This window comes from Oryctolagus cuniculus, chromosome 9, assembly GCF_051225735.1.
Source record: "Oryctolagus cuniculus isolate XC-2025 breed Fujian yellow rabbit chromosome 9, ASM5122573v1, whole genome shotgun sequence".
Taxonomy (NCBI): Eukaryota; Metazoa; Chordata; class Mammalia; order Lagomorpha; family Leporidae; genus Oryctolagus; species Oryctolagus cuniculus.
The window spans coordinates 14,155,760-14,182,863 of NC_142875.1; the positions used below are offsets into that span (position 1 = coordinate 14,155,760).

Sequence of the window (27,104 nt, forward strand, 5' to 3'; positions counted from 1 at the left end):
TGTGGAGACCCAGAAGGAGCTAGTGACTCCTGCTTCTGCCTGGCCGAGGCGCAGCACTGAAGCTACTGGGGAAGTGAATCAGTGCATGGACAATCTCTGTCTCTCCCTCTGTCACTCTGCCTTTCAAATAAATACATAAATCTTAAAAAACAAACAACTTTCTACATTGACCAGAAAGGGATGGCTGCAGTGAGATTAAAGAAAGAAATGTTTATTCAACATCTCATAAGCTAAATGGGTATTTATTATTGAATGCTATCATTCAATTTCCAAAGCCTTATGAAAAAGAGTCCGTTATGGATTCCAAAAGATACGAAGGAGGGAGGGTTGGCCAACTGCTAGGGTCATCCGTGAACTCACAGCAATGAGGTCTGCCTGCCCAGTGCCTCCCCTGGCCTGCATGGTCCCCCACCTCACCACTTCAAAGAACACACACAAGAAAGGCAAAAGCAATGTAACTTCTGTGCCGAAGTTCCGTCCATTTGTAAAATGAGGATACTGGCAGACCCTGACTTTGGCATGGGGATGGGGGAGGGGGGGTGTTTTAAGAATTAAATGAGGTAACACATAGCTCTGGCATAATAAAGGAATACCCATTTTCTTTATTTTTCTCATGTTATGCTTGCTAACTGATAAGAAAGCAGCTATTTGGCAAGCCTAGTAGACATTCAATATGCTCATATAAAAACTAAGATGATGAGCACTGTTGATAGTTACCTCATTGTTTCAGACTAAGGCCACGTGTGGACCACTAGGAGTGACACTCCCTACAAACTTTCAGAAATCTTGTTTACTGGACAGTTATCAGAATAGATGGGGCTGGTTACATGGAGCTGCTCTGTGTATAATGGAAATTAAAGAGCTGATGTGATAGCACAATTTTTTTAGTAACAGTGCTTCTTTATACATGTGGACCTTGGTCTACAGGCCTACTTTCTGAAACAATGTATAGTTTTCATTTCCAGTAATTTCTGCCTTTATCAAGAGGAAAAACGTGCCCAAGTGGGTCATCGGTAAGCCCTGCAATGAACACAATCTAGTTTATTCTTTTTCTAGATTAAGACAAGTCAAAATACCGAGTTTTTAAACATCCTAGGGTTCAGTTTAGCTTCACGTGACTTGCTTCACTCAACTTTTGAGGCAAAGCACTCTAGAAAAGTGAACTCTGTGGTAGTGTTCTGTCTTAGGCTAATGTGCCACCTTCAGTGATGAATATCTAATCCACGAACAAGACGAAAAGGTTTCATCTACTTGCCCACTGTCCATCCAAGCTTCTCCTTTGAGAAAACTAAAAGATCAATTACGTACGAGTACTTAGAAAAAAAAAAGCAGACAAAACACACCAACTCGAGGAATTCACAGGTTAATGCTTGGAGACACGCATATGAGACTAAGTCAGGAATAACCTTTTCTCGTCCACACATGGGGTTCATGCTACCAGCAAAAACAGCCCAGACATTGTTACTGCTTTCCTGGAAAATGTGACCCCTCCATCAATGAGACCATTATGATACTCTCAACGTGTTGTGCAGAGGAAGTCTCCAGGACTTACACTGGACGATGTGTGAGATCAGGAGAGCGGCGCTGGTGTCGTTACACGTCAACCTGCCTTGAGCCAAGTCCTGCTTCACCTGCAGAGCAAACAGGTACCTGCGAAGATCAAGAGAGGTGGCGTCACACAAAGAGAACAAGGCGGCGGCATCAGGGCCCCTCTTGGCAACCTTTCCATGCTGTGAGGCACTCAACAAAGCTACATGAAGCCAAATAACAGGCAAGTCTGCAGAGTCTGGGAGGCACTCCTGCTGCCTTGCTCAGGGACAATATCTTCCTCCAAAAAAAAAAGCAAAGACCCCATTGACACAAGCTGCCATCTCTGCACTTAATGAGTGTGGCATCTCATTTTATATGGAAAGAGCCATACAACTGTACAATTATAATCACCCTATATATTTTTGCAGGATCTAGAAAACATTGTGAATTTCTTCACAGGATCTGCCTAACATCCCTGAAAATGATTTTATGGCACACACAATAATAGCAGTTGATCATGGTTAGTGAGAACCTTGCCAATAGAATTGGAAAGATGAGCCCATCTTGTTGGTGTCGTGACGTTCCCTTAGCCACTTCCATAAGCCTTAGTTACCAGGAATGTAAAACTCAACTGAAGCTATTTTAAAATTCTTTTCTTGGGTCTGGCATTGTGGTGCAGTGGGTGGAGCTGTCTCTTGGGATGTCAGCATCCCAATATGAGTGCCAGTTCAAGTTCTGGCTGCTCCATTTCCTAACCAGCTCTCTGCTATGTCTTGGGAAAGCAGTAGAAGATGGCCCAAGTCCTTGGGCCCTTGCTACTCCTGTGGGAAGTCCAGATGGAGTTCTAGGTTCCTGGCTTTGACATGGCCTCGCCCAGCCACTGCAGCCATTTTGGGAGTAAACCAGTAGGTGGAAGATCTCTCCTGTTTGCTCTCTGTCTCTTCCTCTAACTCTGCCTTTCAAATAAATAAATCTTTTTTAAAAAATCTCTTCTTTACACTGTTAAGTCAACAATTCTGTTTAAAAGAGATAATTATGATATCAAAGAAATTGAATAAGGACTATATGATGTTAGAATGTACTAGACAATCCTAACATGAACACACAGCGGGGCACTGACTATGTTTGCCCACCTGCTAGAAGCAGTGTCTCCCCAGAGCAACCCTCAGCACAGTTACCCTATTGGGGGACCCACAAGCAGGTCCTTGGGGAGTGCAGCTTCCAGGGAACAGGGGATGAGGGCAGCCTGGGCCTCTAGTTATGCCAGGAGGAGGCGGCTTGCATCACAAGACGCGTCGTGAAGGGGCCACAACTCCAAGGTCGCTAAGAATGATCAAGTGAAGCAAAGCGCATTGAGTGAATGAAAATTCATGAGCTCACAAGGATCCTTAACCAAAGGGAACGCGGCAGAGTGGAATGTGTCGCCGTTGGAGACGAGCTATTAAAGGGACTCTGTGCCCAACAACTGGCAATCGAAGAACAGAGCACGCACCCTGCGGCTGGCGCGGGAAGGACACCAGGACAGACAGACAGACAGCCCAAGCGGGGGAGGCCAGGTGTCACTTTGCACGAGAGGTCAATGTCAAACAGAGGAGGCGTGAATCAGAAAATCCTTGCTCCACAGCCGCTACAGAATCACCGATTCTGGCGAGGAGTGCCAATTGGTGTAAAAGCCATTTGGGAAGTTGGGCATTGGCACTGGGCCAAAGTTACACAACTTTACTCCTCATGGAAAGACCGGAGTGTCGCCCCCATAAGCCAACGAACAGTCTTATCAAGATCCACGCCGGGGGAAGCACACAGGATCCCTGGGGGACCCCAGCACCCTGCTCCACTGTACCCACGCCAAGCCTTTAGGATGAGTTTCCAGGGCTTAGGACATACAAAGGACGGGGACCCTGGCAGAACAGAACCTCACAGAGGTGACCAGACCACCTCAGCGGGTAGAATACTTCGTAAGATGGATCTTCAACAAGGACGACAACGAGGGACCAGGCTGGATAACAAGAGGCCACGGGAACATAAATACCAGACGTGAACTCTAGGCCCAGAAGGCACCTGACTTGCCAACAGGCAGGGATCAGTAACAGCAAACGGAGGTTAGAGTGTAGCCAGTGAGTCGGATGGGATGCGAGTGCGCATGCGCACAGGCGGAGAAGCCAGAAGGGGCAGCATCACAGCAAGTTCATGGGCAACAGGGACACAGCACTTCTGCTTTTGTACTGTTATTCATGCGGCTATTCCCACTCCATGGTGTAGAAAGATTCGGCCTTTATAAGGATAAAGGGTTTATTTTTCAAAAAGGCCTTTAACAAGTGTTCCTGTTCTGGTCATGCTTTTTTCTATGTTATTATCCCATTTAATCTTTTTAAGATTTATTTATTTGAAAGTCAGAGTTACACACACACACACACACACACACACACACAGGTCTTCCATCTGCTGGTTCACTCCCCAGTTGGCTGCAATGGCCAGAGCTGTATTGATCTGAAGCCAGGAGCCAGGAGCTTCTTCTCAGTCTCCCATACAGGTGCACGGGCCCAGGGGCTTGGGCCATCTTCTTCCGCTTTCCCAGGCCACAGCAGAGAGCTGGATAGGAAGTGGAGCAGCTGGCTCTTGAACTGTTGCCTATATGGGATGCCGGCACTGCAGGTGGCGGCTTTACCTGCTAAGCCACAGTGCCGCGCCTCCCCCCGCCCCCCATTTAATCTTTATAGAAATGTCTGTGCTTACCACAGACTGGAACGATCAGAACAAAAATATTCAATAAATGTCAGCACCAATTTTCAATTAAAGAATAATGCAACCCTTTAATGTTGTTTAGGAGGGTCCATTATGAAGAACTAAGAAACCACAGCGACAAATGTGTAACCAGCAAAAAGACAAAAGCAGCAACACCAACAATGAAAAACCCAAATCCTGCAGATCCATCGGTTGACAACAGCTGACCTTTATCCAGCTCCCCTAATGTTTATTCCTGTCCTGCCCTTGCTCTGTCTCTCCTTCCCTGCCCTGGACAGTTGAAAGGAAGAAAAGCAATGAACATAGTCTGAACGTCAACATACAGGCTCATATGGGAAGCAGTAGTATCAAAGACCTTTCTGAATTAGCTCTACACTTCGTAGAGCTACAAGTTTTCACTCTAATCTATGTGGCTAATTTTTCAAATAAATGGGAGGGCCATACATTAAAGGCAGTCCATGTTGATGGTAGCCTTTGGGACAATGGTTAAGATGCCTGCATCCCATGTCCAAGTGTCTGGGTTTGAGTCCCATCTCTGTTTCTGATTCCTGGGAGGCAGCAGCTGATGGCTCAAGGGGTTGGGTCACTGCCATCCACATGGGAGACCTCGGTTGCCATCCAGCCTCCTGGCTTTGGCCGAGCTCAGCCTTGGCAGTTGTGGGCGTTTGAGTTGTGAATTTGCACAAAGATGACCCCTCTCTATCTGTCTGTATCTCTGCCTTTTAAATAAAAAAGTAAAGTAAAACCACTGGAGAACATCGGGTTCTGCATATTTCACCATTTACCAGTTCACACACAGGGTTCTGCATTCACAGTGAAGTATCTGGAGACAAAGTCACGGTCAGCAGCCAGCAGGCCCCAGGGCCCTCTGTTGATGACCTCATGTGGACCACAAGACGGCCTGAGGCTCTGAAAGCTCACCCATTTATCGGGAGAGCACAGCCTTTTTGCAAACCGCAAGGAGACTGTGCGGACTCTCCCTGTTCTGGGGCCCTGGTAACGTGAGAAATCCCTTCCTGGGTACGGATGCTATCGGCTTTTCTTAATGACGCCATCTGTAAGTTGAGCACACTGGCTGCAATGCTGACTTGGGAGACAGCAACCCTTGTAGTGCTATAAACGGAAACAACTCCAAGTAAATCCATAGACACTTTCACTCAGCGGGCACCACATAAAATTAAAACAGCACACAGAGTGAAAACCGAGGACTCCGAATGGAGTCCATTCTCCTTGGTGGCAATGACGGTGGCAGGACCCCAGCCAAGGGCCTTGCCTTTCAGGGAATGCCAGGATCACGGGCGGTGCTCATCCAAGGCCTTATTTCCAACAGATCTACTGTAATGTATTCAACTTGAAGGTCACCTTTTTTTTTTTTTTTTTTTAATTTGAGGAGGAGGAGGGAAATAGAGATGAAGAGAGATTCACCGATTCACTGACAAATGCCTGGGTCAGGAGCTCAATCCGCATCACCCACCTGAGTGCCAGGAACCCAATCATGAGCTGCCACCGCTGCCTCCTAAGGTGTGCGTCAGCAGGAAGCTGGAGCCAGCAACTACTGCTGGGAGCCAAACCCCGGTGCTGCAACGTGGGAAGAGGGCGTCCTACTGGCATCTCACCTGCTAGGCCGAACGCCCACCCTTTTCTGAAGTGTAAATAACTGACCATTTCTCTTCCTATCTGAGGGACCCCTCTAGTAGGCAGGTGGTGTAGACCAGGCAATTCTGATAGGAGCCCCTCCTCTCAGGAGAGAACAGAGCCAGGCAGGAATTGACCCCAGTGACGACAGGATGCCCACAGAGAAGTATGACTAAGCCCAGGGCCATCAGAGAAGTGTCGCGGGCTCTGCAACATGAGGCAGGCCCCTTCCTTCCCACATGCTGCCTGCTAGCCGTTTCCAACCTGCATGTACCCGCGATTCAAGGGCTTTCCTCCTCCTGGACACTGTGGTGCTGGGGTCACCATGACAGAGTCTCGCTCCATGTGCAGTTTAATACATAGAAGGGAAATGAACCACACAGCTAATGGAACTTCTACCCTGCCAAACCCCAGGCCAGTTTCTGTCTGTGTGACTCTTGTTGCAAAGTTCCTCCCACAGAGCGCAATGCACACCTCTCCCAACACCCCCTCTCGCATCATCCGCACAGAAGAGCACCCGCCACCGCAGCCGCCTCACCCTTAGGTGTCTGCACACTGGGAATGCAGAGGGCAGGGCTCTCGGCGCACTGGATCCATGAGGTTCCCTACATCGCACACCCTGGGCGGAAGTGGATGGTAACGAGTTGAGAAATACAGTCGAAAGTCAGCTCAATCTGATTCCGCGCGGAGCCAAAAAGATTCCTCTTCTTGGCAAAGATCTCTAAATTATCAATTCACGCTAGGAGCCAGAAAACAAGAACCAAACAAAGCCTGCTACATCCAGCAGAGCTTGTGGAGTTTTAGGAGTTTATTGGCACTGATGGAGACGTTGGCCAAGTCTGAAGCATTTTTGCCTCACTGGTAACAAGTTGCACGGAGCTTTCGAAAAAAGACCAGAATGGGAGAAATCTGGGAAGCAAGCTTCTAGAGACAATGAGTCACAAAAGCTCAAAGTGCAAAAATGATGTCCCAAGTAGGGTTTCCAAAGGAAAATGCAAACAGGATTTATGTCTCCAGTTCTTAAGTAGGAAGAGGGGAAGGCCCCCTGCTGAGCAGCCGCTGGCCAGGTCCTTGGGCTTATGGGGTACACAGAGCTCAGAGGACTGCACATCCCCCCAAGTGGAGGACCAGCCTGGCGACTGGGCAACAGCAGCCCAAACAGAGGCTCTCTCAGCACCTGGCTTAGCTCTGGCCACCTCCTCTCTACACCAAGGCCTATTAAATGGCACAGAAGTTTCTGGAAGGCTGTTGCCTTCCGCCACTTCGAGGCTGCCCTCTACGTCTTCACTGATTTCAGGACTGAAGGTCAACCACTGATGGCAAATCATTCAAAAACAGTCAAAGCAGGTGTGGGCATGTGGCTGTGGCCCAGTGCGTGAAGCTGGGTAGAGTCCTGGCTCCTCAGCTTCCAATCCAGACTCCTGCCACCGTGCACCCTGGAAGGTGGCAGGGGATGGCTCAACTACTTGGGTCCTTGGCAACCACATGGGAGACCCAGATGGAGTTCCTGGCTCCTGGTTTCAGCCTGGCCCTACCGCTCAATGTTGTAGGCGTTTAAGGAGTGGACCATTGGATGGAAGATCTCTCCCCACCCCCATTTTCACCAAAGTGCATTTGCCTTCCGCTCTCCCTGGAATTCCACATCGGGCATCTGAAGGCCTTCTCGACACAGCCTACAGTGTCTGTACCACACCTCAACTGCAACCCCCAGAAATCGACTCCCCACCCTTCCTGATTCTCTCCTTTCCTCTACTTCTTTCCCATTTCAGCGATGGCCAAAATCACCCACCCATTTGCCCAAGTCCAAACTCCAAGCGTGCCAATGCTTTCCCCAAGCCATCACCAGGACAGACAGACCCTACCCACAGGACACGTTCCGGACATAGCCACTTCTGTTTCCACTGCTGCCACCTTTTTGGTACCGCTGTCTTGGCCCAGTTACCCCAGTGCCTTCCTCGCTGGACTCTGTGGATTCCACTCCCCACCCCGGCATCCGCGTGGCAGCGTCTCTCAGCTCCGCGTCCCAACAGGCCTCTCTCCTACCTCACTGCACACCATCCCCACTATTCCAGCTACCCACACTTGAATGAATGGCACTTATTCCCTCCCTGGGCATTGCAATGGCGGCTCCTTCCCTCTAGGGGGCGCCTCTTCAGAGAAATGAGAGCTGCTTGTCAGTTCTTCAAGAGGGATCTCAGACACACTGCCCTCAAGTCCTCACCCGGTTACTTTCTAGCACATCTTCCTCCTTCAAAGCACCCAAAGGGCTTTCAGCTCTCTTCCTGCTGTCTGATCATTCTGTCTCTTTCATTCACATAGAAATTGGTCTTTTCACCACCAACATCCCAGGGCCTGCACATAGTGCATAGAGACTGTTGGTAAAATGTGCATTTCTTCCTTCTGACAGGTGACTGTCAACCAGCCCCACCCTGTGCTCTGTACTGGCCGGGACGGCAAAGACGGCAATCATGGTGACGATGGCTAAAAATAACTCACATGTGGACAACAGCGCCAAGTGCTGGGGAAGACCTTGAACAGCTGGAGTGCCTGCACTCGGCTGGTGGGAGTCCGTGTGGATTTGTCACAGGAAAACTGGTGGCATCTCCTGAGGTTGTCTCCTATGACACGGCAATTCTAACCCTACGTGTACACTCTACAGGAATCTATAAATATGTTCATTAAAAGCTTTATATCAGAACGTTATTCCTAATACTCCCGAATTGAAAACATCCAAACATTGAGAAACAGACCAATACACTGTGGTATATCAGCACCATAAGCAATGAAATCACATACAACACGAGTGACTACGTCAACGCACACAACATGGAAGAATCCCACAAGCAGAGTGACGATGGTGATGGTGACGACGGTGACAAGCATGATGGTGGTGAGGACAGTCATCATTTACTGTACCCCTGCTGGATCTGATACACAGTATTATCCTCAATGTAACTGGCCAGGCAGGTGTCAGACTGTGGGCCATGATGGGGGCATTTACAACAGCGGGGAGGGATCAAGGCACCGGCCAGTGGTGCTAGTGAGAGGCAGAACTCACAGCCAAGGCTCTTGTTTTTCCCACTGGGCCACACTTAGAGAAACAGACCAAAGTCGGTTCAAAGTCACCCATCCGTGGCAACAACAAAGATGCACATCTTAGTTTCCCACGGGAGATTCATGTCCCTAAACTATCTCGTGATGTGATGAATAAAAGATGGAAAATATGATATTGACAGGTCATAAGCCCAGTTCACTACACTCCACAGCCATAAAGACCCTAGATTTTCAGAAAGTGGGGTACTTTTCTTTCCTCTAATTTTTGTAGGCAGAGCTGGGAGAGAGGAGGGTTCAGTCGTTCTGGGCAAGTCAATGTGAGGAAAATGCTTCTCTAATCCACCTAGAACAGTCCTATGCTCCTTTCCCATGCACCCTGTAGTAAAAGCAAAAACAGAACGTTTGTCCCCAGCCCTGCTGCCCACAGCCGCCAGACCAGCTTCCAAACCACAAACCTTGTGAGTTCCTCTTGGAGCTGCGTGTGGTCAGGTGGAAAGAATTTCACCACAAACTTCACCACAACGTGCTTTGGCCCTACAGAGGAAGGGGAAAAAGCGATACAGCATTTATTGATGTGCTTGACAGAGACTTTATGGGAATGTTACCCACCGAATCATGCATCTCATCCCAGGCTCCCAGGAACACACCAGCAACCTCTAAGGCACTCAGCACTGGCTGAGTTCTGACAGGGGATAGGCAGGCAGCTAGCTAGGTCTGCGGAGCTGGGAGTCACACGCCCCCATGTGATTCTATCAGTGACCCCTTTCCCACAATCCTCTGCTTCCTCCAGGACCTAAGGAAGGATGCCATGAAATACGGACGATGGGCTGTGTGTGGAAGCGCCATCTAGTTCCCACCACTCCCAACCTCACAAAAGAGACCAACGACTGGGAGGGGCTCTCTCTCCCACCAGAGGGGGGCTCTCTCCCCCACTGGTGGGGGGAGCTACTGGGTGCTGGCTTTCTCCCCCTCCCCCACCCCTTGTAATTTCAGGCAACCTTCAGTCCCACCGCCCTCTTGTGATGGGTATTTCTGAGTGTGTGTGTGTGTGTGTGTGTGTGTGTGTGTACGCACGCGTGCGCGCATGCACACACAGGCACACACACTTTCTCACCTTCTAAGTAAATTTGATCACCCTATGTCCCTTACATGTCAGCACTTAGAACACACGTGTTTGTGCATGACGAGAGCCTGGAGTGAAAATTAACACACCCCTCACGTCACAGCAGCTTGACTGCCAATGCATACGATCCCGTTGTGGGGAAACCAGTATCTGTTTTTTTAAAAAATATCATGACAAAAGTATCACATTGGACCATTAAACATTCTCTAGAGACTTAAATTATATCAAGGTTTTTTTTTTTTTTTTTTTTTTAAAGAAGTTTGTCTGGAAATGTAGCTGATTGGCTGCTTTTGCTCAAATACAGGCTTTGGCCAATTGGAGAAAAGGGGAACTCAGTTCCCCACCGCTCTATTTACAAGGTGCACTTGCCAGGGTGCCCAGCAAACACGTTTCTTGCACCAGGCAGTCCCCCAGCTCTGGAGAGAAAACAAACAAGGCATGGCCCTGCTGCTGCTGCGTCACATAAACCACCTTCCCTCCCGGGGACTTCTCTTTTCCAAATTACAACATCAAACAGATCGTCATAACCTGGGCCCAGGGTCAGAGGTTTGTGTTTTGCTGTTCACACTGTAACGGGGAGTGGTCTACAGGTTCACCTTTTGGAACGACAGCACAGAGCCTATGACCCAGGGATTATAAGGCTCTCTAAAGAGACCCGAATCGTAACAGCACAATTCTAAAAGCAGCACACACACACACACACACACAAAATCAATCAATTGTGGATTATAATTTCTGTGAAAACATTCAAGCGTAGAGAAAAGCCAAACACACTAAATCCTAAAAGGGCAGATGGTGACGACGCGGGCAGAACTGGGAGAAAACACAAAGCGAGGAGACGCTGCAGGCAGGAGGGGCGGCACTTCTCTTCCCCACTAGCTGTAAAGAGGAGCGGGAACCCGTGCACGTCAGTTCTGCAGCTCCGGATGTCAAGGGCAGGATACGCCGGAGGAAGCCTGCGCATTTTCTGTCTTCTCTTCCAGAGAGGGAGCTAAGAGAGGCTCCGCAGATCCCTGGAGAACCTGCTGGCGCAGCAGATCGGCTCCCTGCCAGGAGCTGCTCTCTGGGCGGGGACCCAGGTCAGTGTCCAGGCTTCGTGCTAAGCCACCTAGGGGCTGGGGCTGCTCTCCCCTTCCCCACTCCCAGGGCCAGCCCTGGGTGAACAGGGACACAACCACGCCTTTTCCTTCTCAGCTTCATTTAAATGACACGATCAACATCAAGGTCATCACAGACACATAATTTGCTGGAAGTGGCCTAATGGGGTTTCTAATCAAACATAAAGAGAATCCCTCAGCTATTGTGAGCCTTATCTTCAACCAAAGGGATGTCAGTCCTGTTTGCCCAGCGTCTAGTGGCATGACCTTGTGAATAAAGGGTCACCTTGGACTTGACCCCAGAGCAGAGAGAAGGGAGGATGGACCATCAGAGAGGTGTGAAGAGAAAGCAAGTGCCTGCTTTCCTTACGAATCTCCCAGATTCTAACATTTTCTTTGCAACATGCAGTGTGCGTGCACCCCAGACTCCCTTCATGCCTCTGACTGCTTCTCCCTCACCTCCGTCCCATCTCTCTACCCCTCACCACCCACCCACACACACACAGGCACACACACACACAGGCACACACACATACACACACACACAGTCACACACACACAGGCACACACACTTTGGGGAACCTTATTTTTCCAAACAACCCTTGCAATCCGATTTCACAGTCTTTGGCGAAGGTGGACAGAAAACCTAAAATCAATTTCACGAGCACACATGGCTCCCCTTGGAGCAAAGACAAGCTCTGTTACTCTGGGGTTTAATAGCAGGCTTCAGTGTCTCATCAAAACAATCCTTGATCTTCCATGCAAGCTTTTGATTAGCAAATTGTTACAGGTTAAAACTGCGGAAGATATGCATTTTAATAGTGCATGGGTTAGTGGATGATGAAAACCAATTAGGGGGTTAAAAAAAGAAATTGTGTTACTGTGTTATTGTGTTACATGGCACAGGGCAAGAATCCAAAGGAGCTGTTCGGCTGTGCACTTGTCAGCGTAACACAGGGTGCATACTTACTTCTAATCTGTTTCACAATAGGTTTTAGGAGATCCAGCCACACCTAAAAGGCAAAGAGAGACACATTCTTAATGAAAGAGTGCAAACATTTTGAGACTCGATTTGCAGCGCTTAAGATCAAAGGACGTTTGAGTGTGTGCGGCCGTCTGTTCCCTTTTTCCTCCAGAGGCTGTGTCACACGTTGTCTGTACCACTTTTACAGAACCAATCCTAACATGTTAATAGCATCCCTGGGCTTGAAAATGTACCAATCTTTCCTAGGCTTAGATAAACAGCTAAGCATTTTCCTCCTCCCACTGGTGCGTTTAGCATGACTATTTAGAAAGCATGAAGAACGGCCACACGGCTGGCTAGGCGCTGAGTGAAATACGTGTGAAGGGAAATATAAATCCGAGACCATGCAAGGAGCTCTTGCTGGAGGGGGAGGGAAAGAAATGGCCATGAACAGAGTGTGGCCTCAGCCTGGCTCACTACCTAGAGAGCCGCTCACCTCCCAGAGCAAGGTCAGAGCGATTCCTGCTACACAGGAGGGAAATCTGAGATGTGTAGAGGCTCAATCCTTTCTCCCAGACCCCTTGGCAAGAGAGCGGCAGAGCTGGGACCAAGCTCAGGTCTGCCCGCCTCCAAGGTCGAACTCTTTCACGTGCAGTTTGAATGGCAACATTTTCACATAGGAGAGAATCCCACTGTCCTGCATAATAAAGCTAAGCTAGGGGCTGGTGCTGTGGTGCAGTGGATTATGCCGCCTCCTGCTACACTGGCTACCTGCATGAGCGCCAGTTTAAGGCCTGGCTACTCAGCTTCCGATCAGCTCCCTGCTAATGTGCCTAGCAAAGCAGCAGAAGGTGGCCCAAGTTCATGGGCCCCCACTGCCCACGTGGGAGAACATCATGTTGTTCCAGGCTCCTGGCTTCGGCCTGGCCCAGCTCAGGCTACTGTCATTCAGCCTTTAAAGTAATAAACAGATCTTTAAAAAAAAAAAAAAAATCAAAGCACAGGCTAACAAAAGTCCCCCTGAACCTCTGGTCTTTTGAAAAGTGTCCCTGGGAAGCTCAGATTTGCATATGTGACAAAAACAAGGTGATTGTGCTAACTATCAAGAGGGTTTTCAAAGTAAAGGTGGCAAAGAGAACAACCCCACAGGAAAATGATGCAAACAACCCCAGGTAACTCACATGGGGAAATGTAATGTAGAAGTTCAGGGAAGCCAGCACTAGGCACGCGAATTAAAGCCAGGAAATACCAGCTCCCCTCATGACTCCTGCACCTGGGTATACCACGCACGTGGGTATAATTCCCAGCGTTGACCAGGGCATCGTCTCACTGGACTGCTGGAGCAATGAACTGGTACAGCTCTTCTGAAGACTTATTAAGAAATCATGATCGAGGGGCCGGCGCTGTGGCGTAGTGGGTAAAGCTGCTGCATCAGTGCCGGCATCCCACATGGGCGCTGGTTCGAGTCCCGGCTGCTCCATTTCTGATCCAGCTCTCTGCTATGGCCTGGGAAGGCAGTACAAGATGGCCCAAGTGCTTGGGGCCCTGCACTCACATGGAAGACCCTGAGGAAGCTCCTGGTTCCGGGCTTTGGTCAGCACAGCTCTGGCCGTTGCGGCCACTTGGGGAGTGAACCAGCCGATGGAAGATGGACCTCTCTTTCTCCCTCTCCCTCTAACTCTGCCTTTCAAGTAAATAAAATAAATCTTAAAATAAGCCCATCCACACCCTTTCATGCATCCCTTCTACTCTTGTTAATGGCACATCTATGCCCACAAAGATTTACATACAAGGATCACCAATTCTAACATTCTTATAATAGTGAAGAAAAGTGTACAATAGCCTCAGTGAAATAAATCATTAAAATGATGCATCTGGATAGGACGTATCGCCACGCAGGCATGAAGAACTTTGATCCTGATGAATATTTAAGAATGTGGGGGACGTGCTTGGGAGGCGGGACACTGGGTGGTCACTTCCCTCCCTCCGCCTTCTTACACCATCCACGTGACTTTCAATGAGCACTCAGAATTCTCATAATGAAAACATTTAGGTTTAGATGTTTCCAATCAGTTTCATTTTCTTCCATCATCCTTCTGATATGAGGGTATAATAAACTTTACATTTCTATCTTGCCTGTCTCATCCTCCCATCCCCTAAAGAGGCCAAGGGCGTGACCGAACATCCCCATGGCCCCGCCCACAAACATGGCCTTAAGGAGAGAAAAAGGACCACTTGTGAGATGGAATATGCTCCTCCCAAGAATCCTAAAAGACAGAGACCCAAAAGCATCTCCATTTGACACTGATGAGAAAACCTGGATTCAGAGACAGCTCCCAAAGCTGGCTCTCAAACCCCACTCTCGGTCTCCTTCATTCATTGAACAAAGGCTTACTGTGTCCCCATGCTAGCCTTTGGGAACAAACAACGGGAAAACAATCAGAGTTCTTGCTTCATGGAGCTTTCCGTCTGGTAGGGCAGGCAGACAAGAGTCCCAAACCCTCCTGAGCCGAGGTGCGGAGCAGCAGAGACTCCCAGTCACCGCAAATCATCCAGTCTCTGGAATTCTGTCACAGCAGCCCCCAAACGGGCACGTAGGTTCAAGTAAGGGTTCAAGTAAGACGTGAGAGGTGAAACCAGCGGCACTGACTGCGGGGCCGGCTAGAAGCCTAAGGGAGGAGACCGTGACCGACCGGAAGGGTGCAGATTTCTGCTGGGGACTTCGGGGCCGATGCTGGTGCGTTCCAGGGACGGGAAGCACCGAGGCTGACCAGGACGGAGGGCTTCTAGTCACACTGATGTTCTGGGGGTGCCTGCGCATCACCCAGAAATGCACGGTGTAGCGCAGAAACCAGGAGAAGCCGCCATCTGCAAAGGAGGAGTCGTCCCGCTTAGAACTGGCTACCACGGTCACTCCACGGAGGACACGTGGCCACGCGGGATCCAGGGAATGAAATGCGTGAGCCCCGACCACTGCCTGGAGCAGGATCAGCCAGGTGGGAGCAGGCGAGGCTGGGAAGAAAACCAGGAGAACCCGGAGTCACAGAAGCCAAGAGTGTTTTTAGCAGGAAGCGCAGAGTGATGCAGGCGCCCTCTGCTGGGCAGCGGCGGATCTGCTGGTCTCTGCACTCAGACAAGGGGCTGAAGGGGTGGCAGCTCTCCAGGAGGCTTGGCTGGGAAGCAGGAGGCGACAGAATGGCGGCAGGGGACTGAGACATCAAATAGGGCAGCAGTTCCTTTGCTTCTTTCCCGCTGGAATGAGCAAGATGTGTTTCAGAAGCAGAAGCACGGAACACATGCAGCCAGGGGGACACCTAGTGTCCTACGATGCCGGAGATGGCTCGAGGGGACAGCTCCACTACCCAGGGCACTGGCTCGGGATCCAAAGGGAGACAGCTCTTTCACTGTGCCAGGCTAGTGGCAGAAGTCCAGGTGCTGACATTCCTGTACTGGGAAGGAAAGTCCCTAGTTGATGCCTTCTGTTTTCCCTGCAGAGTTGGAGGGTCGGAGAGGCGGGGTTTGAAATAGTTGTGTTGTGCAGGAGGGGGAGTTAACAAGAGAATTCTGGGAGGAGAGGGGGGAGACCCAGTCCACTGAGAGCCCCGTTGGGAGCCTGTGGCCCTCTGTGTTTCTGGTCTCTGTGATGGTGGCAGGGGCCCCGTCACCAAGATCTGTCAATCTCGCCATAGAATCCACCTCAGCAAACCACCCGGGGCCAATCCAGCACGCGTTGCCAACGGACTTGCCAATTTTATGAATTGTTTCCCAACATCCTTCATCTGTTTTGGCATGTCTGTGGAAAGCATCGAGTCTAAGCACTGATTTGAGCCAACTGTGCATCTGGGTTTGTCACTTGTAGGCCGGGGGACACGAGATGGGCCACAGCTAGCCTGCTGGGCAGAGCTCCCCAGGGATAACGCCACAGGGCATGGGTCCTATCCCGGGTGGAGAGAGCCCTGTGCTTCCCCTGCCTACCGAGACGTGTGGGCTGGGGGAGGGCTGCACACCATCAGCAGAGGAACTGGGAGCAACAAGCCAGAAGGGTTTGCTGCATGGCGAGCCGATGGGAGTAGGCTGGATCACCCCAGACCAGCATGCCCAGAGCTGCTCAGTGAACACAGCGGCCAGAGCCCAGCTCCTGGGCAGTTCAGAGGCCATAAAACCACCGCCATCTTTCCTCCCCGGCCAGTGGGTCTCTGTGCAAACACTCCCCACCTCCCAGCCCCACGAGGCTCTCCTGAGCACACACCCACACATCCGCACGGCTGGGGTGGAAAGGGACTTGGTTAAAGCGAATGCACTTCTAGAAGTCTCATGCCTTCTCGGTGACGAACACGCTCACTGAGCCACGGCACTGCTGTCAGATCTGGAGGCCACGGCACCAGGTTGCTAAGGCTGCTGCGACAGAATCCCACAGACCGCATGGGCCAAGCCACAGGAATTCATTCCCGGGCAGTCCCGGAGCTCAGGGTGCCGGCGGCTTTGGCTTCCAGGGAGGCCTCCCTGCTGGGCCTGCAGGTGGCCACCTTCTCACCGTGTCCTCACGCTCCCTTTCCTCTGTGTGTGGGCAGCCCCAGTGTCTCCCTGTGTGTGGAAAGACGCCGGTCACACTAATGGCCTCATTTTAACTTCAGCACCCTATCAAGGATCCTCTCTCCGGGTGCACTGGCGTTCCCACATACTGGGGCTGAGACTCCAACACAGGAATTTTAGGGTGCACGCAGTTCAGTGCACAGCCCCATCTTCTGCAACTTGGTTTCAACACAGCTCTCCCACCTGTCTGGTCCTGCTTGTCTCCCTCTCAGCCAGGCTTCTTATCTCTCCCCAATCCTGTGACCTCTGAACCCTTGTGAACGCTATTCTTGGAACCCTTTGGAATGTGTGCCCTGCACTGCAGTTCTCTGAGATGAGATTTGCTTTCATGTCAGCGGATCAAAAGCAAGACCAGATGAATCGCTGTGCCCACAGCCCTCCGCTTCTTTCTCTAAACAGCTTTCCCCCGGTTATTTTGGTGGGTAACATGCTAGGTGGACTTTGTGGGCAGCTGTGAGGTTTTGGAAAAGGTCAGCTGCGTATCGGACAGGGGCAGGGGAGGGACTAATATTCTTGAGCATCTATTATGTGCCTGGCACTGCAGAGTTCTTTCCACACTCTTGTAGGTGGTGGCCACAATGTAGTCATTTCATAGACCAAATCGGCCAAGCTCAGAGAACTTAAGTTGCCCAGTGTCAACAGTTGAAAGCAGACATCAGATCCAGTGGACTCCACACCTGGGTTTTGTGTGTAATACAACACGTTTCCCACCAAAGCTAGGGGACTCAAGGAAAGTTCAGCTCTCCTCTTATTTAAAAATAAAGACTTTTTTTTTAATAAAAAAGACTCTCATTTAAAAATCAAAACTGCATATAAGCAAGCAATCTCGTCGTCTACCATAACATATATAGGAACCAGATAAAATATCTGCTATGGAAAAATCATCCAACATCTAGAATCTACTGCCACACATCAGTCTAAATTCAGGGTGATCCCCTAAGAAGAAAAACTTTAATGTTTTTTGTTTCTAATAATCTGCTTAAATGTAAATTTTATATTTATTTAAATCACTTTATTTATATCTTGTTATATTAAGATCAAATAAGTATGGCTTTCTTTTTCAAAACCTATTATTATTTTTCTAAAAAAGATTTATTTATTTATTTATTTGAGAGGCAGAGTTACAGAGAGAGAGAGGGAGAGACAGAAAGGTCTTCCATCCAGTACTGGTTCACTCCCCAGATGGCTGCAATGGCTGGAGCTGAGCCGATCTGGAGCCAGGAGCTTCTTCCGGGTCACCCACGAGGGTGCAGGGTGGGCCATCCTCCCCTGCTTTCCCAGGCCATAGCAGAGAGCTGGACCAGAAAGAGGAGCAGCTGGGACCTGAATCGGTGCCCACATGGGATGCCAGCAGCTTTATCCACTCCGCCACAGCACTGGCTCCCAAAACCTACTATTTTATAGATTATTATCTATTTTCAGGCCTGGTCAAAATATAGTAACAGGGAGGAGGTCTACTTTCCCACAGGAAACAGTTTTAAAACTGGAGAAAACCCATCATGCAGCGTTTGAAGGCCTGGCCACCAGGCCGTGAGAAATAGCGATCTCTGAAATACAGAAAATACTGGCAGACATGATCTCCACGCGCGCGAGGCAGCTCCTCGAGTGAGCTCCCGGGCTACGGGGTAGGGAGGAGGAACACGAAGGAGACCCAGGGCCCCGAACCACCGGATTTCCCGGGACCCCGCAGCTGAGCGAAGCCGGGTGCCCTGGACAAACGAGCAGCACTGCAGGGGGCCGCCTAAGTGTGAAAGGTTGGTCAAGGCTGGGAAAAACCACGTGGATGACTTAGAGGCCACGTGCCTGGTGCTCACAACACCAGTGACTGCCACCAGACAGCCCAGAAAACCTGGGAACCCACGGCACCATGGCAGGGTATCGCGGAGCCGGGCTCTAGTAGTCAACAAAACCTAGGCTCAGACTGGCCACGACAGCATCCCCTACTCAAGGAACCTAAGGGCCGAACGGCTCCCAAATAATCGCATCGGAGAACAAACTCCACAATGCTGGTAAGAAAATAAAATAAAATTATATTTTAAAAAACTGAAATGCACAGGTGTTCATCTACCACTCAACAAGGCCGGCATCACAATAACTCGTGTCCAATTTAGAAAATCACCAGGTCCAAGCAGCAGGAAAACATGACCCACCACGATCCCAAAATTCAACCTTAACTGGAGATATGGAAGACAGAAAAGAGATCCGAACTAGTTAGAACTACATTATGTGAGTTAAAAATATGCATGGATGAGATAAACAGGAGATCAGACGCTGTAGAAGAAAATATTGGTAAGTTTGAAAAAAAAAAACCCAAATGAAAGAGTAACAGAAAAACAGAGCATCAGAAAACCACAGTGGGAAGAGATTAGGAGCTCTAATATGTCTCTGTACTTCCTCAAAGGGGAGGACGTGGCAAGGAGGGAGACAGTACTAGGGGAGAGAGAGCTGAAATTTTCCCAGATTGGATCAGCACTGGAAGCCCACAGACGCAGCAAGTTCAGCAAACCCAAGCGTAAGACACGTGCAGGAGGGGCCGGTGCTGTGGCACAGAGTGAGGCCACCACCTGTGTCCCGGCATCCCTCGGGCGCCGAGAGTTAGGCCACCACCTGTGACCCGGCATCCCTCGGGCGTCGGCTTGCGTGCCAGCTGCTTCATCTCCAGTCCAGCTCCCTGCTCTGGCCTGGGAAAGCAGTGGAAGATGGCCAAGTGCTTGGGCCCCTACACCTGCATGGGAGACCCCGATGATGCTCCCGGCTCCAGGCTTTGGACTGGTCCAGTGCTGGCTGTTGTGGCCATGTGGGAAGTGAACCAGCAGATGGAAGACCTCCCTCTCTCTATGAGACTCTTTCAAAATAAATCAATCAATCTTAAAAAGAAAAAAAATAAAACAGGAAAAAAATTACAGAGGGACAATGTGATCAAACTGGTGAAAAACTGTGATAAAGAAAAAATCTTACACAACCAGCCAGAGAACAAAGGACACTTACCTACAAAGAACAAAGTTAACATGATAGCAGGTTTCCTCAAAAGTGAACAAGCTTCCCACGTCCTCAAAGGTTGAAAAAATTAAAACCCTCATCTTAGAATTCCACTCGCAGTAGAAGTATCTTTCAAGAGGAAAGGTGAAATGAAGACTTTTCCAAACTGGTTGAAGCCGACAGAATTCATCACCATCACATCCCAATGTCAAGAAATGTGAGGCTTTCAGACAGAGTGTGACAGCAGGTGGAAATCCACGCCCATGCAAACGCCCAAGGAGCACCAGACACGGGAACCACGCAGATGAACAGAGAGGTCTGAAAGACTGCTTTCTTTTTCCTTTGTAAAAAGATTATTTATTTGAAAGGCAGAGTTTCTGAGAGAGAGAGAGAGAGAGAGAGAGAGAATCTTTCACCTGCTGGTTCACTCCCCAATTAGTTGCAACGGCCTGAACTGCGCTGATCTGAGGCCAGAAGCCAGGAGCCTCTTCTGGGCCTCCCACATAGGGGCAGGGGCCCAAGGACTTGGGCCATCTTCTGTTGCTTTCCCAGGCCATAGCAGAGAGCTGAATCGGAAGTGGAGCAGCCAAGACTCGAACCTGCGCCCATATGGTGCCCAGCTTTTACCTACTATTCTACAGCGCTGCCCCCTGAAAGGCTGTTTTCATCATATAAAAATCAGAAAAGATAATTGGTTGGTATACAAAAATAATACCAACATCATATGTTTATGTAAAAGCAAAACTGAGAGTAATAGCAAAAAAAAAAAAAAAAGATGCAGAGTGGGGAAGAGCAGGTGTTAAGTGTTTATACTATATGGGAGTATGGGAGGTGTCGTATCACGTGGTGGGAGGCCGGGACCAAGTAAAGACACGTGCTGTGAAGACGACAAACAGGGGCTGGTGCAGTGGCATAGCGGGTGAAGCTTCCACCTGCCGTGTCGGCATCCCATTTGAACACCAGTCGTGTCCTGGCTGCTCCTCTTCCAATCCAGCTCTTTGCTTATGGACTGGAAAAGCAGTGGGGAATGGCCCAGGTCCTTGTGCCCCTGCACCAGCGTAGGAGACCTGGAGAAAGCTCCTGGCTCCTGGCTTTGGACCGGCACAACTCCAGCTGTTGCTGCCATTTGGGGAGTGAACCAGCAGAAGGAAGACCCCTCTCTCTCTCCCTTTCTCTGTAACCACCTCTCAAATAAACAAAATCTTTAAAATATATATATAAAAGGTTAGAGTGATTAAAAAAAGTTAATGATTGAGTCAATTAGTAATGAGGATGCAACAATCTTAAGTATTTATATACTTAGTAACAGAATTTTAAAATATATGATGGAAAAACTGGTGAAACTGCAAGAAACAGTGGTTGCAGATTTTAATACGTCTCTCTTGATAATTTATACAACAAATAGGCAGGAATTCAGTAAGGATAGACAAGATTTGAGGAACTCTATACAAACCAATGTGATTTAATTGACATATGCTAAATAATAATCAGAATATATATTCTTTTCATGTGCATATAGTTACCAAAATAGATCATATTCTGGGCTATGAAAAAAAATCAGAATTATTTGAAAAGCTTCATATGATACAATGTTCCCTGACCTTCATGGGATTAAATATCAATAATAAAAAGATTTTTGAAAATCCCTATGTATTTGAAAACTAAACAACACACTTGTAAATACAGAAGGAATTTCCACATGCACATTCTAGAAGATTCCTGTTTCCTATCACAGCGAATGTAAGATCAGGTTCCAGCCCCCAGGAAGCTCGGGGAACACCTCGGTGGCACGGTTCTCAAAGCTGAGCACGTGTCGTAATCACCCTGCACACCTGTGAAACACACACCCCGGCGCCCGCCCCTGGAGCCCGTCATGGGGGGTGGGGTGCTGAGACGCGGCTTTTCTCAAGTGACACTGATGTGCGTGCTGCCCAGGGACGGTGCGCTAACGACCACTGCCTGGGTGTAATCATGTCCAGACCTTACTACGTGTGATGCATTTGGGTGCAAACACGCATCAACTTCTTACACACCAAAATGAGCTCACAGTGCTTGATTAGCTACTTTTCTTTTCATCTTTTTTTCTTTCTTTCTTTTTTTTTTTTGACAGGCAGAGTTAGAGAGAGAGAGAGAGAGAGAGAGAGAGAGAGAGAGAGAAAGGTCTTCCTTCCGTTGGTTCACCCCCCAAATGGCTACCACAGCCGGCGCGCTGCACTGATCTAAAGCCAGGAGCCAGGTGCTTCTCCTGGTCTCCCATGCGGGTGCAAGGTCCAAGCACTTGCACCATCCTCCACTGCCCTCCCGGGCCACAGCAGAGAGCTGGACTGGAAGAAGAGCAACTGGGACAGAACCGGCGCCCCAACCGGGACTAGAACCCGGGGTGCCAGCGCCGCAGGCAGAGGATTAGCCTAGTGAGCCGTGGTGCCAGCCAGATAAGCTACTTTTCTTCCATGAGTTTATAAATGGTCATTAAATACTCTGACTCTATTCAATTCCTCCAGTCACCTAAAGAGTGTCTTTGCTGACGGCTCTGTCAAAACTAATCCCCGGTCACAGCCCAGGCTTCCGAGCTGGTTATATCGGTCAAGTCGCCATGAATCCAGCCTCGCAGGCTCACCTGCCTCCTCTTTTTAACCACGGATGAAACTTGACCAGACAAATGAAACAATATGTCATCACTTTACAAGGAAAGCTCTCATTAAAAAAGAAATTAAATACACACCTGTAGACCAAAGTGTAAAGTGTAAAGTCAAATGTACTGTAGGCTATCCCCAGGCATTCAAGCACTGAATTCATTAAGAGGTATCCCAAATGGCGGCACAGGAAAAGTTTGTAATAAAACCCAGTCTTAATATTACAAGGCCAAGTCTGGGGTTTCAGGGAGCCTCAGGGTAACTGTAGCCGCTGGGACCCTCACTCTTTACAGAACAGCTCAGCAGCGGACCCCAGCAGAGGGACTGTAAGGCAGCTGGCTCTAAAATCATTTCTTTGATTTTCATTAGCTTTCAAAGATTCATTTCAAAGCATTTCACTTGGGTATGATGGCTACTTCATTTTTTTTTAACTTGTTTTTTTTTTTTTTTTCACCATGATAAAAGACTTCCATGAGATCTCTCTTAACAAATGTGTAAGTGTACAATGTTGTGAAGCCCTTAGATTACTGCCTTTTTTTTTTTTTTTTTGACAGAGTGGATAGTGAGAGAGAGACAGAGAGAAAGGTCTTCCTTTTGCCGTTGGTTCACCCTCCAATGGCCACCATGGCTGGCGCACTATGGCTGGCGCACCACGCTGATCCGAAGGCAGGAGGAGCCAGGTACTTATCCTGGTCTCCCATGGGGTGCAGGGCCCAAGCACTTGGGCCATCCTCCACTGCACTCCCGGGCCACAGCAGAGAGCTGGCCTGGAAGAGGGGCAACCGGGACAGAATCCGGCGCCCCGACTGGGACTAGAACCCGGTGTGCCTGTGCCGCTAGGCGAAGGATTAGCCTATTGAGCCGCAGCGCCGGCCACTGCTTGCTTTTGTTTTATATTTTTTCCTTACATCCTTAAAACAAACTTTTAAAAGTGACAGATGCTTAAAGCCACACCCAAAAATGTACAGCTTCGTGAACTGTTAGATGGCAAACATCCTTGCATCCATCACAGAACTCTGCCAGTCAGCTTGCCAGACACAACCCCTTCACTCACTCCAAAAGTAGTCACCATGTGCGTCTCCCAGTAACCATGAACCTTACGTAATTAAAAACACTTTTTTTTTTTAATCACAGAGAATATCTTTCATCTGCTGGTTCACTCCCCAAATACCCATCACTGTAAAGGCTGGATCAGGCCAAAGCCAGTAGCCAGGAACTCAATCCATGTCTCCCACGTGGGTGGCAGGGACCCAACTTGAGCCATCACTCACTGCCTTCCAAGGTGTGCATTAGCAGGAAGCTAGACGTGGAAGTGGAGTGGAGACTCCAATCCATCAACTGCCACACACGATGCAGTGACAACAGGGGCATGGGGCTGCGCTGGCAGTGGGGGGGCGGAGCCACACACGCACACGCACCCTACTTTCTGTTCAGTGTCCCTATACCCCTAAAACTGCTCTAAAAATAAAGTCGACTCAATTAAAACAAAGGCAAAAAACAGAAGGATCGCACATCTTCCTTCCGGCTTTGGACGAGGACCACCACCCACAGCCACAGTCTCTAGAGAACCTGTGTTCCTCCAGGGTGCTCTGCTTTGGAGGAGCTGAGCGCCGCTGGGGACCCGCTCTGTCAACACGGCCACCGCACCTCCCCGGCACTCACCTGCCCCTGATCCGGCCCTGTTCCTCCCTCACAGGCCCCTCTGGCCGCAGGCATCCTCAGCTGGCGCCCCAGGAAGAGCTGGGGTCAGAAGATGCAGGGGTGATATGGTCTGGGACGCCACCAGCGAGGGACACTGGCCACCCCAAGGATGCGGGTCCCATGACCACACGCCCCTCGGAAGCCTGCCTGCCACTGGGCAAAGTCCTCTCCCGGCACGGAGGAGGATGGAAGGTGAATAACAGGATGCCAGTCTCCTTCCTCAGCCCCACCCGAATGGTGTTAATGAGGTCAGTGAGTGGACCTCCATGGCTTTTAATCAGGTTGCATGGTGAGTGCATGTCACAGACATGGGCAGGCCTACTGTGTGCCAGGAGCCCCGCTGGGCTCATTACTGTGCAGTATCTGAGTCCTCATGACAGCCTTGGACAACAGGCACTCATGACTCCCATTTTTGCAAAATCAAGGACATTCCAAATCTGCCCAGCTGCGGCCAGACAATGCTAACGTCAGCACGGAGGTGCATGGGCCACAAGGCGAGGCTCTCCGCACTGTCCTCCAAGGGCCAGGAACAGCAGTCTCGCTCACGCAGCTAGGGGACATCTTCAAGCAGCTCTCGGAGAAGATGTAGAATCAAAATTTCCACATGGACTTCAACATTTTTTGCAGCCTAGCGTAGCAGAGCAAGCTCATGTCCTGGCCCAGAGAGACCCACGTGCGAGCCCTGTTTATGCGCTTTATGGTTAAGGGCTGGGCAAGTCACTTCTCTGCCATAGTGCATGACCGAATGCAGATGATAAAATACCTGCGTCAGAGCAATATCATAAAACCACACCCCATGGGTGAAAACTGCAACCCCTGTCTGCTTTGGTGTGGCTCGGATGCAATGATTGGCTTTGCATTAAATGCTTTAAAAAAAAAAAAAAAAAAAAAAAAACTACAGAAGACTCATGTTCATCACACATGAACTCAGTGCCATACAAAGTCCACATTCCTGGACCTGTAACTTGTTTCCTTGGAACATGGCCACGCTCATCCGTGTCCACCCTGCCCTTGGCTGCTCTGTCTTGCCTGGGGGCGGTGGCTGTGACAAAGAGCCCACCTTTGACCACACTCTCCTCTGGCTCCTTGGAGCCCTCTTCTCCACCAGGCCTCAGCCCCAGGCCTCCATGTCCGGTTCTAGCAAACTCCAGCTAAGTCCGTTCAGAGAAGCCCTCATTAGTGTCCTTAGCTTCCTCCCTTGGCTCATGCAACTCAAGGCTTTCTGGCCTCTCACCAGCCTTCAGACTGCATATTGCAATTAGCTGGCGTATGAAGCACAGGGTCTTGATTTCTAGAATCCATGCGCTCCTGCCACAGAGGTCCAATCTACAAGGAAACGGTGACAAGGTGGCTTCTCAGCTCTGTGGGGTGATCTCAAAGGGACAGGTGCCTGGCCTCAGGGACAGCACAGGCCACCCTGGCAGCAAACACAGTGATCAAGTCCAGGCACTGGGCAGCCACGGGACAAGTCTAAGCAAGGGCAGAGGTAACTGATTATTTAATAATCATCACTCACTCACTTGCGACCTTGAGCACAGCATCTCAGGCTTCCTCCCAACCTTATGAGGAGGGGCGGCTCTGCCTTGCGCATGTACAGTGCAGAAGCTGAGCAAGAAGCCAGCGCCTGAATTCACCAGCTCATCAGACCTGCACCCAGGGACACAGAGCCAGACCTGCGTCCTGGCAACTTTGGGAGACAACTAGTTGCCCATGAGGCACACGCTGAGAAATGAGCAAAACCAGTTGGCAATAGCCCCTCGTTTGGCATTGTGAGACCACCCATGCTTTCTCTTGATCTGGTAGGTGTGTGCACAGCCTGTCAAATGGAGCCTGGCAAAGGTACCGTCACAGCAGTGGTACAGGCTGGGCATCCTTTAACCAAATTCTTGGGACCACAAATGTTTCAGTTTTTTGGATATTGGAATATGAGTATTTGCATATATGCACACATAAGATGTCTTAGGGATGAGCCCCAAATCTATAGGCAAAATTAAATTTTTTTTTTTTTTTTTGACAGGCAGAGTGGACAGTGAGAGAGAGAGAGACAGAGAGAAAGGTCTTCCTTTTGCCGTTGGTTCACCCTCCAATGGCTGCCGCGGCCGGCGCGCTGCGGCCGGCGCACCGCGCTGATCCGATGGCAGGAGCCAGGAGCCAGGTGCTTTTTTCCTGGTCTTCCATGGGGTGCAGGGCCCAAGCACCTGGGCCATCCTCCACTGCACTCCCTGGCCACAGCAGAGGGCTGGCCTGGAAGAGGGGCAACCGGGACAGAATCCGGCGCCCCAACCGGGACTAGAACCCGGTGTGCCAGCGCCGCTAGGCGGAGGATTAGCCTAGTGAGCCGCGGCGCCGGCCAAATTAATTTTTTTCATATTCACTTTATACATACAACCTGAAGGTAATTTATATTTTTAATAATTTTGAGAATGAAGCAATTTTCTATTTTTGGCATCACATTGGTGCTCAAAAAATTTCATATTCTGGAGCATTTCAGGTTTCAGACATTCAGATTAGGGAACCTGCACTCGCATTTAAAAAAATAACAATGATGGTACACCCACGAGCGTAGCCGCAGGATCCGCTGCAGCCAACAGGTGCAAGCTAGCTGCGTCCATCAATGGCTGAACGCACAGAGAAAATTCGGCTCACGCACAGGATGCAAATATCATTCAATCCCTGTCACGTGCGAAAACACAGATGAACACTGAGGCCATCATGGCGAAATAAGACAAATACCGCACCACTCCTCGCATACGCAGTGTGCACAGTAGTCAACCTCCTAGAAAGAGAATGGTGTTTGCCAGAGCTGTGGGAGGCAGGTGGGGGGCACTGCTGTTGAGTGGGTAGAGAGTTTCCATTTCATAAGACAAGAAAGCCCTAGGGAGCTACCGCACAACACGTGCATATAATTAATGCTACTGTGCTGTGCACCTAAAAGTCATTAAGAATATATATATACATACATACATATATATATATATATATATATATAGTGCTATTTTTGACCACAGTGAAAAAAAGTAGCGATGGCAACGATGAAGGCCCTCCAAGAACTT

The 27,104-nt window shown here is 49.6% G+C and overlaps 1 protein-coding gene across 4 annotated transcripts in view; it reads right to left on the reverse strand.

Annotated features, from left to right (window-relative positions):
- FARP1 (FERM, ARH/RhoGEF and pleckstrin domain protein 1) overlaps positions 1-27,104 on the reverse strand; it is a 286,456-nt gene that overhangs the window by 62,177 nt on the left and 197,175 nt on the right. For all 4 annotated transcript variants that reach the window (XM_051850519.3, XM_051850517.3, XM_089303485.1 and 1 more), the window contains exons 4-6: positions 12,152-12,194; positions 9,417-9,495; positions 1,553-1,650 (exon numbers count right to left, since the gene is read on the reverse strand). In XM_051850519.3, the coding sequence (XP_051706479.3) occupies positions 1,553-1,650; positions 9,417-9,495; positions 12,152-12,194 (220 nt within the window). The remainder of the gene's footprint in view (positions 1-1,552; positions 1,651-9,416; positions 9,496-12,151; positions 12,195-27,104) is intronic.